Source organism: Lithobates pipiens, unplaced genomic scaffold, assembly GCF_037356315.1.
Source record: "Lithobates pipiens isolate NorthernLeopardFrog02 unplaced genomic scaffold, aLitPip1_a1.2 Scaffold_10, whole genome shotgun sequence".
NCBI classification, from domain to species: domain Eukaryota; kingdom Metazoa; phylum Chordata; class Amphibia; order Anura; family Ranidae; genus Lithobates; species Lithobates pipiens.
Genome location: NW_027507686.1, coordinates 32446321 through 32460293, shown reverse-complemented (window position 1 = coordinate 32460293; position 13973 = coordinate 32446321). Strand labels below are relative to the sequence as shown.

Genomic DNA, 13973 nt, shown 5'->3' with positions numbered 1-13973 from the left:
GCTCGTCTGACCTGCCTATTTAAAGCCTTCCTGCTCACTTTTTCATTTGCCTTCGCATTGGTCACATCACAGGGAACCATCTCCCGCCGTTTGTTTCAAGACTGGCTTGCTGACATCCCACCTGGCTTCTTATCCTGCTTGCGGTTGCTCTCCTTGGATCCCTGACTTCCGGCCTGGCTGATTACCCGATCTTGTTAATGAACTTTGGACTGACTGACTACCCGATCTGGCTACAGGACTCTGGCTATGCTTGACTACGCTTTTTTCTATTTACCTTTTCATTTTTATTAATAAACAAGTGTGATTTGATTGTACTTCTGTCTCAGTTGGTTTCATAGTTTCTGACAACATTCAAGTCTGTGGCAGAGACTTTGTTCAAGTGTTCTATATGCAAGTCTGTGGCAGAGGCTTTGCTTTATTCACTTTATTTAGTCTATCGGCTGCTAGGCCTAGTGAGAGGAGGTCTATCCGGTAGCTGTGAGACTCCAGTTGTGAGCAGTAATTCTCTGGATTTCTATAGTGAGAGACTTCCTATCTTTTGCAGTTCCAAGAATACCTGAACTTCCTACCTAACCCTCTACCCTTCATTGAGAGACTGTTCTGTCTACTGGTTGTCAAATAAATATACCAAAAGTGAATCCAGTGACAGTTTCTGCAGTTCTTTGGGCCATCTACCTCAGGAAACCCCTAGATGTACACAAGGCCAAGAAGGTAACGGTAAGCCCAATTAAACCAGCCGCTCCTTCGGGGGTCTTTGCTACAGTAGCATGCGCCAATCATGCCACAGCAGTGCATTGTAGGTATTCGGTACTCCCTCTCTGTAGCTGGTCTTTTAAATGAACATCCACTTTTCTTTTTTTATACGCATCTTGAATTTTGGGTAGAGTATATAGTATGGTTGCCTATGTAAATGTTGGGAATTTGGCCTATGCTGCCCCCATGTGAAATTGAAGATGGTATATATGAATGCCATTTTCTCGCCTATATCAGAAATGTCTGGACTACATGCCTACCTGTGTGCCACTGTGCTGGTGTTCTGAGTACTTACATGCTAAATTAATTTCAGCCAGTTTAGCATTCAGTTTGCTCATTGAATCTACCATGTTGTCCATCTTGTCCTCGATTTTGGGCACATGACCTGCATCAAACAGAAAGAGAGACAATGTTTTGTTACATTTTCAATTGGGTGAAATCACAGCTGTAAGCTCATATGGAGAACGCTATGGCGCTCCTGTTCTCGTCACTGAAATGATCAGTTCAACCACCAGACTCCACCCAATAATTGGCAGGGAATGAGTCATGAAACATGCTCTATGGTCAAAAGTTTGGACACCTATTTGATGCTTTTTGGACATTTCATCTGAAAACCATGGACCTCAATATAGAGCGCACACCTCCCCATGGCCATTAATATGGAGTTGCCGCCCCCCCCCCCCCCGGCTATAACATTTTCCACTCTTCTGGGAAGACTTTCCACGTGTTATACTTATCTGCTCTGTGCAATGGTCTTGCATAGAGCATCCACAATCCTCCTCTTTTTGGTCCTCTGCTGGTGCTCCTGCCTCCTCTCCCCCCCCCCCCCCCCACCAAGTGCCCCCACAGTAAGCTGCTTGCTATAGGAGCACTCGTGTATGCTCACTTCTGAGCCCCGTCTCCTGGCTGCGAAAGACAGGAACCAATGACTCCCACTGCTGTATCTGAGAGCCAAGAGTCTCTGCTCTCATGCACATTGTTGGATCGAGATTGGGCTCAAGTATGTATTTAGAGGGAGAGAAAAGAGGTCCAGCAATTCCGAATGGCTTCAATATAAAATCCACAACTTTAAATTCACACAAGACACAAAGGGAATCCACAGCACAGAAATATTTCCTTATTTAGTCATAAGGCCACGTGTGGCCGAAACATGTCAATTTTGTGGCCTCTTTTCATTCTGCTATTTGAACTTTTAATTTGGGTTGCGCATTCTTTTAATTTCTGGCTGATTATCTGTATGCAAAAGGCTTTTTATCTTGCTGAGAAGAATGCATGAAGGTAAACCAAAAAAAATTAAAATAAATAAAAAACACCTTCTACCTTTACAACCCTTTTAAACATGTGGCCTTTGGCACTGTGCTGTTAAAACAGTTAAATTCATATTCTGAACAGACAGACCATTACTACTATTTTTAGAAGATTTAGAAGATTAAAAATTCGATCCATACCTACTAATACTTATCTGGACCTTGAAAGATCTGTAGAGAACCCTACATACATTAGCTAGATCATTAATACTGCACCAAAAGTATTTGTTATTAAATGGCATATCTATATAGTCTACATGATCTGTAGTGGAGGCAAAAAGAAAAAGAAACTCACTGTTGAGGTAAGTGCGGAGCTCCTGCAGGTCTTCCTCTATATCTTTTTCATTCTGTCTCTTCCTAGTGTTCTCCATGAAGAACTGAGAAAATTTAGACCTGTGTTCGGCAGCCAGCAGGACAGAGATCTGGGCGGCAGCATCCCCCAGGCGGTCGTTGATTAGGTGAAATTCTTCTTTGATGCCATTGGCTTGGAGTACCTGTTTCCACCAGGCGTGGTGGGAATATTTAATGACCCAACACTTGGCATTCTCTAGCGTGGTGGCCAGCTCCCCAACCACTTCCAGCAGAGCCACTGACTTATCCTGCTGCTTCTCCAGAGTCTTTGCAGTCAGAAGCAACATTTTGATCCTCTTCTCTATGCGGCGGCATTGCTTCTTGTTGGAGCTGGCCTGGTCACACAGGTCGTAGATGGTCTGAGCAACAGCAAAAACGTGACCCAACGCCTCCATCTCCTGCAAAGATAAAGAGGGTTAGAGAAGGAAGCATGGATGAGTGTGGAAGGTGCAAGGGTCAGGGCTTGGTCAATAAAGGACAACTTTCCCAAGACAGACTGGTAACCCATATAGAGATTGAAGGTCTATTCTAAAAAAAAAAAAAAAAAAAAAAAAAAAAGGAACAATATCATCCTTGATCAGGCTAAAAAATGTCTAGGTAAAGCCTGGCAAGGCTCAATCCTGATTTCAGGTCTCTAGTAATAAAGTAACACCAGTTTCAGTTTCAGAGAGGCACACAAGGGTGGTTTGCCAATAGCAGGCACCTTGAGCTGTGCGCATTGCACTATGCCAAAACACCCAGGAAGCCTATGCTTGGTAGATGTACTTGTTCCCTTTTCTTATGAACCGAAAAAAGAAACAATCAAAACTTGCAACAAAATGACACCACACTGATTATTCTGGGTCATATATCTAACACCAATCACTGAAATCTTAAATAAACTCTAACAATCATTTCAAAAGCAATTTTCAATGGTGTACAGGAGGGAGGAGTCTAGCAATGGCGCTGACTAAGAGCATGCCGTAGGAGTGCCCAGTGATGTCTCCAGTCCTCTCCAGCAAATAATTACATGGTCCTCCTAGCCCCCCAGCCCTCTGTTACCAGAAAAAAAACTTTCCCAAAATATGGGATATTTGGACGGAATCCCTGTCCACTAATGTAGATTCGATCGATGATTAGTATCACTCGATTAAGTACTGGGAATGGCTCAAGTGGCATCCCTGATCTCATAAACGTCCCTGGGCTGCCCAGTCAATAGTTTATGGGGGAATATGAACATGTAATGGTAAGGTACATTTCATCCCATGAATGACTAAAGTAAGCTTTGCAGGCTTCGCGTGGAATTAGAGGATTGCTTTGAATATTCTGCATAGGTGGTTGAGCGTACAGCGGTACACACACATATAATATTATATATATATATATATATATATATATATATATATATATATATATATATATATATATATATATATATATATACACACGCGTTTTATTTTTTTATTTTTATTTTTCTTATTAGTTTTATAGTAGTGACCAGGCCTGGGTATGACCAATGGGCTGTTTTATTGTAATTTCAAGGTAAATACAAAACAAAAGCAACTTTAAAAAAAAGAAAAAAAAAGAAAATGGAAAATTTATATCAAATACTTACCGTAATTTTCCTTTCCTGATAGGCTCCATGGCAGCATACGTGTGGGTAGCCCCGCCTCCACGATTACCCAATAGGACCCAACTCCCATAAATCTTTGCTCCTGGCCACTATCAGTGTTCCGTAACTAGCCGACTCCAGACATTTGGGAGGGAACTCCTGCTGCCATGGAGCCTATCAGGAAAGGAAAATTACGGTAAGTATTTGATATAAATTTTCCGTTTTCCTGAAAGGCTCCATGGCAGCATACGTGTGGGAAATAACTCGCCAAACACACCCGGGTGGGCAAAATGTCGAGCAAAGAACAAAAGTTTATTTAGCATTGTCAACCGACAAAACTTGCAAACCAAAATTAACAGAAGACAGAGCCGCTGGCTCTACACAGTAATGAGAAACAAAGGTATTAATAGAAGACCAAGAGGCCGCTCTGCAAATAACTTCAGGCGCCACATGGCGAGAAGCTGCCCACGATGTTGAAATACTCCGTGTTGAATGAGCCGTTAATGCCTCAGGAGGAGCCAAGCCCTTTGCTCTGTACGCCCTCTGAATGATCTGAACGATCCAGGTAGAGATAGATCTAGCCGAAGCTCGCAATCCTTTATTCTTGCCATGAGGGAGAACAAAAAGAAATTTCGTTTGTCTAAAGGGAGCTGTGACTTCCAAATATTGTTTCAGCGCGTGTCCTACGTCCAGAGGATGAACATCCTGACTCTCTGAGTTTTTGAAAGTGGGAAGCACAACTTCCTGATTCTCATGGAAGACCGAGGTTACTTTGGGATGCGATCCCAACATGGGAATCAATACTGCCCTATCTGGAAAGAAAGTCAGAAAGGGTTCTTCCGAACCTAGATTCCTAATCTCAGAAACTCTCTTGGCTGAGGTTATAGCTACCAAGAAGATGGTCTTGAGAGTGAGATCCCTTATGGACAGAGGCTCCGTAGAATCCTTTCCAAGGTTTGAGAGAAAATCCAGCACTAAAGGGAGGTCCCATTTAGGAAACCTTGGTTTTCTTTGGGGTCTGAGCCTGGTAGCTCCCTTGAAGAATTGTTGTACCAGTGCATGGTTTGCCCAGGAAATACCCGTAAAGGCTGAAATAGCCGATACTTGGACTCTCAATGAACTGATAACTAGAGGTAAATCAAGGCCTGTTTGAAGAAAGCTTAGTATGTCTTGTATTGTTGGAGAACTGCAAGAATTTTCTCTGGTGGACATATGGGCCGAAAACTTGGACCATATACGCTCATATACCCTATTAGTACTCCCGCGTCTGGAATTGAGAAGGGTTGGGATGACCTCTTCCGGACAACCAAGAGCTTCTAGCCTTTCCCTCTCGAAAACCATACCTTGAGGTTCAGACATGATGGGCATGGATGTAACCTTGTGCCTTGAGATAGCAAATCCGACCTGAGAGGCAGGGGAACTGGCTCTCGAAAACTGAGGAGCAGCAGTAGAGGGAACCAAGGTCTGTTGGGCCAGAAAGGAATCACTGCGAGAATCTCCGCCTTCTCTGACCTGAGTCTCCGAAGGAATTGCAGGATCACCGGAACTGGAGGGAAGGCGTAAGCTGTCTGAAACTTCCAAAGTTCTGTGAGGGCATCTATCCCATATGCCTGGGGATCCCTGAACCTTGAGTAATATTTCGGAAGCTTCCGATTGCACGGGGAAGCAAACAAGTCGACTTCCAGGGACAATCCTAAGGTCAGGAGCCAATCGAATACTTCCCGGTGTAGAGACCACTCGTTGTTGTCCAACTCGACACGCGATAGGAAGTCCGCCTGAACATTCTGCACCCCTGGGATGTAGACTGCAGAAAGGTTGGACAAATTCTTCTGAGCCCAATTCATTATTGGCTCCGTCTCCTGTAACAGGGACCAGCTGCGAGTTCCCCCTTGCTTCTTTACGTAAGCCACCGCGGTTGTGTTGTCCAACCTTAGCATGACCGAGGCATTCGCTGTCAGATGATGGAATGACCGAAGCGCCTGGAAGGCCGCTCTTAGCTCCAGAACATTGGAGACGACTCTCTGTGATGGAAACGTCCACCTGCCCTGAGCGACCTCCGAAAGGCAGTGAGCGCCCCATCCTCGGTTGCTGGCATCTGAAGTTACCGTGACCCATGAGATGGGAATGATTGAATGGTGGTTGCGCAGGTTCTTCCCCTGTAGCCACCAAAGAAGAGACGTCCTCATGGCTGGAGTGAGGAATATGCGCTGTGTCTGGCTGGATAAGTCCCACTGTTGTAGAAACCCCTTCTGAAAGGGACGAGTGTGCCACTGGGCCCACTTTACCATGGGAATGGTGGCTGACATTGTGCCAATCACCCTCAGACATTGGAGAGCCGAGAGATGGGATGCTGCAAGGGCTGCATGAATCCTGTCTCGTATGACTCCAACCTTCTCTTCTGGAAGGGCGATAGTACCTTCTGCTGTGTTGAACTGCGCCCCTAGGAAAACAAGAGACTGAGTTGGATCTAGGTGACTCTTTTCTAAGTTCAGAAGCCACCCGAACTCCTGTAGAGTGGAGATGACTAGGTCTTTGTGCTCCAAGAGCTGATCTTTGTTCTGGGATAGCAGAAGAAGGTCGTCGAGATAGTGATGGAGACGAACACCTTTGACTCTGAGAAAGGCCACAACTGCCAAAAGAACTTTGGAGAAGACCCGTGGGGACGTTGTTAACCCAAAGGGAAGACATGTAAATTGAAGATGTTGAATGCCTACTGCAAAGCGGAGGTATTGTTGAAACTCCTTTGCCACGGGAACATGGAAGTAAGCGTCCTTCAAATCGACTGATATCATCCAGTCCCCCAGATACACGGACTGCTGGATGGTAAGCAGAGATTCCATCTTGAACTTCTCTTTGCGAATGAAGGAATTGAGATGGGTCAAATCTATTACCGGCCTCCATGTGCCGTTTTTCTTTTGAACCAGAAACAAAGGGGAATACATGCCCTCTCCACGTTCTTCTTCTGGAACGGGAACGGCTGCGCCTTGATCCAGTAAAGAGTTCACGTAGGTCAATAGGACTTGTTTCTTCTCTTTTGATTCTGGAAGATTTGTGGGAATAAATCTTAGCTTTGGGGTGCTGATAAAACCCCACTTGTGACCTGAGGAAATTGTTTTTACAGTCCAAAAATCCCGAATTGAGGCCACCCAAACATGCCTGAAGTGGAGAAGACGAGCCCCCACCTGACAAGTTTGAGCGGGCCCAATTTCAAAAGGATTTCGCGGAATCCTGCTTGCCGGACGAACCCCCTTTTGAGGTATTTTTGAAAGAAGATTGCCTGGATCTCCATGACCTTGAGAATTCTCGACCAGGTCTATAGCTCCGCGCCTCCCTGGCACGATCAGGGCCTTGTCTTCTAGGAAATGGACGCCTTTGATTTTGAAGACGTCTGTCCTGGGGAAGAAACCCAGATTTCCCACCTGTAGCCCGGGATATGGCAGTATCCAGCTTGTTACCAAACAAAGATGACCCCTCAAAGGGAATACGGCACCAGGCCTGTTTGGATGCTGGATCCGCCAGCCATGGACGGAGCCATAACGCACGGCGAGCTGAGACTGCTGCTAACATATCCCGAGATATCAGGCGGATAACATCAATAGATGCCTCCCCCAAAAAGGCAGACGCCATCCTGATTTCTTGAATAGGGGAGTCTTTTGCTGACTCAATAGAAATACCCCTCAGGAATTCCTCTACAGAGTCAGCCCATGATTCTATGGCCTTGGATACCGCTGCCATTGCAAGCACTGGTTTGCAAGCCATTCCAGAAGTCAGATATATCCTCTTAAGGTCTGAATCGATCCGCCTTTCCAAAGGATCTTTAAAGGATACCGTATCCTCTAAGGGTAGGGTTACATATCTCACCAAACGCATGAGTGCTGCATCCACCAGTGGTGCTGACTCCAGGTGCTTCACATCCTCTTCTTTAAAGGGATATAATTTCAGGATTTTTGACTGCATAGAACCCTTTTTATCCACCTTGCTCCATTCCTCTGTAATAATGTCACCCAACTCTGAAAGGAAGGGAAAAAATTGTCGCTCCTTATTGAGCTGTTTAAAGAACTTTCTCTGCTTTGGTGGGGAAGTAATAGGGTCTTCCCACTTCAGAGCCTCTCTCACTGCTTTGATCAATGAAGGCACCAGTCCATAGTCAAAACCTAAACCAGGATCCTCACAGTCAGATTCACTATCTGAGATGGGAGCAGATAGGCGGCTTGGCTGAGAGGATTCCCATGTCTCCTGCAATGGGTTCTCTCCAGGTGGAGGAGCCAATAATTCTGACGGGGATTCACACAGCTGTAGAGCATCCCTCTCCTGCAGAGACTCCTTCACAACCCGTCTTACTATTGACTCCAAACGCTGGTCTGCATCATCCCTTTCATCTGCAGCTTTGGAGAAGCAATGATCGCATAAGGATACGTCCGAAGGAACAGGCATCCTGCACCCCCAGCATGATTTTTCCGTACGCTTGCTGGAGTGAGCAGCAGGGGGGTGAGAATAATTCTTATTATGCTGTTCAGATCTTGACCTATGCTGGCTAGATCTTGAGGAGGATTTATGGCGGTGTGATCTTGATGATCCACTGCGTCTAGAAGTGATAGGTTGTGGATCAGACCCAGAAGGGCTGTAAGGGTAAAACAGACAGAGAGAGAAAAGGATAAACAGTCAATCCTACCTATGCCAAACACTCTCTCCAATATATAAAAAGCATAAATACTAAAGACCTACCTAACATGAGCGGGCTGGCCACTAGGAGGCAGTAAGGCGTCCATATTCACAATAAACCCACAGTTTAAGAAACACTGCAACCAAAGAGAAAAATAAAACACACATTTTTTTTTTTTTTTTTTCTAAAAAAGCATTTCCCCAGCCTAAGGGACATGCTCTTACCTTAAACCGCCGCGCTGACAGCCCCGGGAAGTCGCTGCGACCACTGCAAACATTCCCAGGGTTCTGACAGCTTCCAAAGCCTTTTAAATTTGGCGCCCGTGACGTCATCGCCGACGTCAGACGCGAGGCGCTCGCGCGCATGCGCGGGAACCAAGCCTCGGTCTCATACCGGGTTCGCACATGCGCAGAACGCCTGCATAACCCGGAAGTAGGAGAGAGGTTTGCTGGAACGCGGAAGCGAACGCAAACGGCATGGAGGAGACCGCAAGACAAACAAAAGAAATACACACAAATACAATGCTGCCATGGATAGATAAAAGGCTCACCACTCCACCAACGATCACCTGGCCGAACGGACTGGAACACACACGCCATACCTCCAGCAGATAATGGTCACCCATAGCAACGGGACACAGACCGTGCGCACTCAGGTAGGAAATCCTTTCTTCAGCGCTACTCTGCAAATACTCTCCATACCCTGCTTAACAGTCAGGGCCTATCGGAGGAAAATTTCTCAGTCAATCAGCCAATCGATCGTCGTGAAGTTTTATTTCCAGGAAAGAAACCATCTGGTCCTACTGGGGAGGACAAAAAAGGAACACTGATAGTGGCCAGGAGCAAAGATTTATGGGAGTTGGGTCCTATTGGGTAATCGTGGAGGCGGGGCTACCCACACGTATGCTGCCATGGAGCCTTTCAGGAAAAAATAAATTAGTAGGGATCCTCAGATCCCAGAACAGACCAGGAACTTGACTTAGATCTATGCGCAAGAAAGGAGGAACAACAGAAGACAGCTCGACTCCCAACAAAAATAGACATGGGAAAAATGTTTGCGGCCCTGGAAAAATTCATTAAAAACAGAAATGGCAACAATCCATAAAGATCTGGGCCACACACTTTCAAAAGTGAAGGAAGTTGGAAAAAAAAAAAATGGACTCTCACACAAATATGATAAGAGTTACAAGGAGAAATAAAAATAAAATAAATATATTATAAAAATATTTAAAAAAAGAACAAGAACAAGTGTATAGAGTATAAGATCAAGAGAATAGGGATCGAAGGAAAAAAATAAAATAAAAATCGAAAACTTAAGCCCCGTATACACAAACAATTTTGTTCGCAGGGTGTTGGCTCAAACTTGTTTTGTATACACACGGTCACACAAGTGTTGGTCAACAATTACAAACATAGTGATGTACTAGACGTACTACGTGTTTTTTCATCCCTTTAGCGCCACACTTTGGGCTCCTTCTGCTAATTTCGTGTTAGTAAAAGCTTGGCGAGTGTTGATTCGTGCTTTTCAGTTAGTTTCTGAACGGCCGTTCGTCAACCAGACATGTTGCGGAATCGGAGGAGATAACGTGTTATTTATTATTGGCCTTGGAGTTATTGCTTTGACATTATTTTTTTGGTCTAATAATAATGATTTGATTTGTAATATTTTCGGATGCATAGAATGCACTTTTTGGTTAAAGTGGTCTTCCACAAAAAATAAATAAATAATAATAATTATTTGGAATTTTTTTTTTTAACTTGCCTCTAAATGCCTGTTGCTAGGGTGCCCCTCGTAGTCTGCCTCCTTCAGTGCCTGGGCTGGTGACATCACTTCCCCTCGGCACAGGGAGGGCTCAGCTCTGCCCCCTCCCTCCTGTCAGTCACCAGGGACACGTGACAGGTCCCAGATGACTGCGCGGCCAATCACGGCGCCGCTTGCGCATGCGCAGTGGGTGCCCGGCTGTGAAGCCAGAGCCGGGTGCCCACAGTTGCAATGCCGGTGATGTGTCAAATAGTGTCCCCCATCTGATAGTGTCCACCCTGTACTGCGCTTGCGCAGTACGGAGGACAAGGAGAAGCTGAAGATCTCTGAAGATGAAAAGCGGCTTCGTTCCCCCGCATCGCTGGACCCTGGGACAGGTAAGTGTCCGGTTATTAAAAGTTAGCAGCTGCAGTATTTGTAGCTGCTTACTTTAAATTTTTTTTTTTTTTCAACAGGAACTCCTCTTTAAGTTCTATTGGCAGATAGCATGTGTAATTTTATTTGTATTTTTTTTTTTATGCATAATAAAAAATAAAAAAAATTGTGTAGAATAATACTTGGCTATGTGTTTTACTTCAAATGACAGTTTGGGAGTTGGCAGTTACATTTAAAAATATACAATGTAAAATTGACAAGGAACACCAACATAGTTGTATCTTTGATCTTAAAAACTACGGGATAATGGTGTTGTGGTAACTTGCCCTAATAAAAAAAAAAAAAAAAAAAGCATAATATTATTCTTGATATCACTAGGAAAAAAAAAAGGCTTTGAAAATTAGTTTGCAATAACTTCATCAGTATCACCAGCAAAGTAGCTTCATTATCATCCTATTAAAGAAGAGACTATGCGCTGTATTTCAAGATTTCATAATTTGCCATGTCACAAATATTAATTCTCCATTAGGAACGCTAGTTTACAAGACCGACCGCCACTTTACTGCGGCAGGTTGGCACGACCCCGTGAACCGTCGTAGCTATATGTCGGCTCGCGTGACCAGTATAGCAGGTGCTGCGGGAGGGTGCCGATGCTCGATGACCGCCTGCCACAAGCGATCGCGAGCACAAGGGACAGAACACGGAAGTGTGTGTGTAAACACAGAAATTCGTGTTCTGTTCTGAGAGGAGTGACAGATCGTGTGTTCCTATTAGCTATCAACCGCGATCCGTCACTTCCTCTAGTCAGTCCCCTCCTCCTTAAGTTAGAATCCCCTCCCAGGGAACACAATTAACCCCTTGATCGCCCCCTACTGTTAACCCCTTCCCTGCCAGTGACATTTTTACAGTAATCAATGCTTTTTTATAGCATTGATTGCTGTATGAATGCCAATGGTCCCAAAAATGTGTCAAAATTGTTCGATGTGTCCGTCATAATGTTGCAGTCATTATAAAAAAACCGCAGATTGCCGCCATTACTAGAAAAAAATTAAATAATTCTGTAAATCCATCCCCTATTTTTGTTGACGCTATAACTTTTGCGCAAACAAATCAATTTACGCTTATTACATTTTTTTTTTTTACCAAAAATATGTAGAAGAATACATATCAGCCTAAAATGAGAAAAAAAATTAGCTTTTTAAAAAAAAAAAAAAAAAGGGGGGATATTTATTATAACAAAAAGTACAAAATATTGTTTTTTTTCAATATTTACGCTCTTTTTTTGTTTATAACACAAAAAATAAAAAACGCAGAGGTGATCAAATACCACCAAAAGAAAGCTCTATTTGTGAGAAAAAAAAAGGACGTCAATTTTTTTGGGTGCCATTGTCAGTTAAATTAACGCAGTGCCGAATCGCAAAAAATGGACCGGTCATTCAGCAGCTGCAGCCAATTAGAGATGGAAAGAATTTAGATCCACTGGAAAAACTCTGGTGTACAAACTCCATTGAAACATGGTATATCCAAAATATCTGACTCCGGATAAAATTCACAAATACCAATTGGAAAAGTCTCCACTGTGTTGGAGGGGATGTAAGCAGAGGGCCACAATGATACATATCTGGTGGGAATGGCCAAAAATTAAGCAATATTGGCAAGAAATTGTGGAATACATAGAAGAGATAACTGGAGAAAAGATAACCAATAACTGGCAGACGTGTATTTCATGAATTTAAAACTTAAAAAAAACAAACAAATACGGAACTGTTAATCCCAGTACTGTTGAATGCCGCAAAAACATTAATCCCAAAGAAGTGGTTGAATATAGAAAAGCCGGACATAAGGGAATGGTTTGAGATGATAGAATATTATAATAGAATGGAATATCTACGCAACAGAGAAAAAGGACAACCAGGAAGATATAATGTCACCTGGGGAAAAATTTTAAATTTTTAAAACCTTTGAAGAGATATCTGGAAAAAAATGATAGAGGATAGAAGGACATGAGTAAGTTTTGAAGTAAGGTGGGCCAAGAGCAGACCAAAGGGGAGGGCGGAGGGAGGATGGGAGGAGGAGGGGGAGGGGTTAGGATGAAGCAGAAGGACTGGGATATGGGTATTGGAAGAATAGAACTGGTGGGAAGATGGAAATAAAGTGAAGGTTCTGAATAAGATTTTAAAATTATGGAATACCTGATAATAGAAGAAATTAAAAATAAACAAAAAACTCCTGTAAAAATAGCACTATGATGTGAAACCAAGAAGCAGACAGCTTGATGAACGTAAAGCTGAATAAGTCTCTTGACGGTTTTTGCTGAAGTGGATAAAAAAAAAAAAAGTAATTTTCAATCTGATCCTCCAGTTTCATTAAAATATTCTGTGGTGATCCTGCCATGAAGGTTCTTGATCAGACCGGTCATAAGGCGATAACATTTTATCCTTGTCTCCCGGTTGTGGTTTTGCCTTGGCACCCAGTCACATTGGCTTCCCATGAAAACTACTAGTGACTATTTTAAACACTCATGATGCAAGGCATGGTCCACTGTTTCCATCAGCCATTACTGGAGTGTAATGTAGACAGCAGTAAGTGGCTGCAGGAGATCAGCAGCACAGAGATTAAACAAAAACATTTAATAAATTAGGTTTTACATTTAGTTCAAGTCTCAGATTAACCTACAGTACACCCCCAAACTGTCTTGGCTCATAGATGCAGGTAAAGCAAATTTCCATTCTGAACCTACCAGACCACCGCCAACCTGAGAGGTCGGAATGTTCACGTCCTGAGACTCCAGGAAACTGCAGAGAGTGCGATTACCTCCTGACTCATTTCTTCCTCAAACATCATGTTCCGCAATGAAGTTCCATTTCTACAGCACAAACATATATTCCCAGCATGCTTCACTTCTTCACACAAGGTGCACCACAATGTTTTCTGTACAACATTGTGGTATATGTCAGAGCTATATAAAATGTAAAATACTAGTGTGTCACTGTGGAGGGATAATAGAGTGTGTGTGTAATTATATATATAAAATTATAACACACACACACACACACACACACACACACACACAAACATGATATAGAAAATAATCACATTTTGTTGTTTTGTAGCCTGAACTGAAGACAGACACAGTTTTTGTTTTATCCAGCTGTATTTACAGCTTCAACTT

At 43.5% G+C, this 13973-nt stretch overlaps 1 protein-coding gene across 4 annotated transcripts in view; it reads right to left on the bottom strand.

Moving 5' to 3' along the window:
* LOC143929198 (mixed lineage kinase domain-like protein) overlaps nt 1-13973 on the bottom strand; it is a 40389-nt gene that overhangs the window by 21148 nt on the left and 5268 nt on the right. For 3 of the 4 annotated variants that reach the window (XM_077453401.1, XM_077453400.1, XM_077453402.1), the window contains exons 2-3: nt 2356-2809; nt 1049-1138 (exon numbers count right to left, since the gene is read on the bottom strand). In XM_077453401.1, coding sequence (XP_077309527.1) covers nt 1049-1138; nt 2356-2806 — 541 coding nt within the window. In that variant the 5' untranslated portion in view covers nt 2807-2809. Of the gene's footprint in view, nt 1-1048; nt 1139-2355; nt 2810-13541; nt 13687-13973 lie in introns of those variants that run through there. The other variant, XM_077453404.1, reaches the window with a different exon arrangement.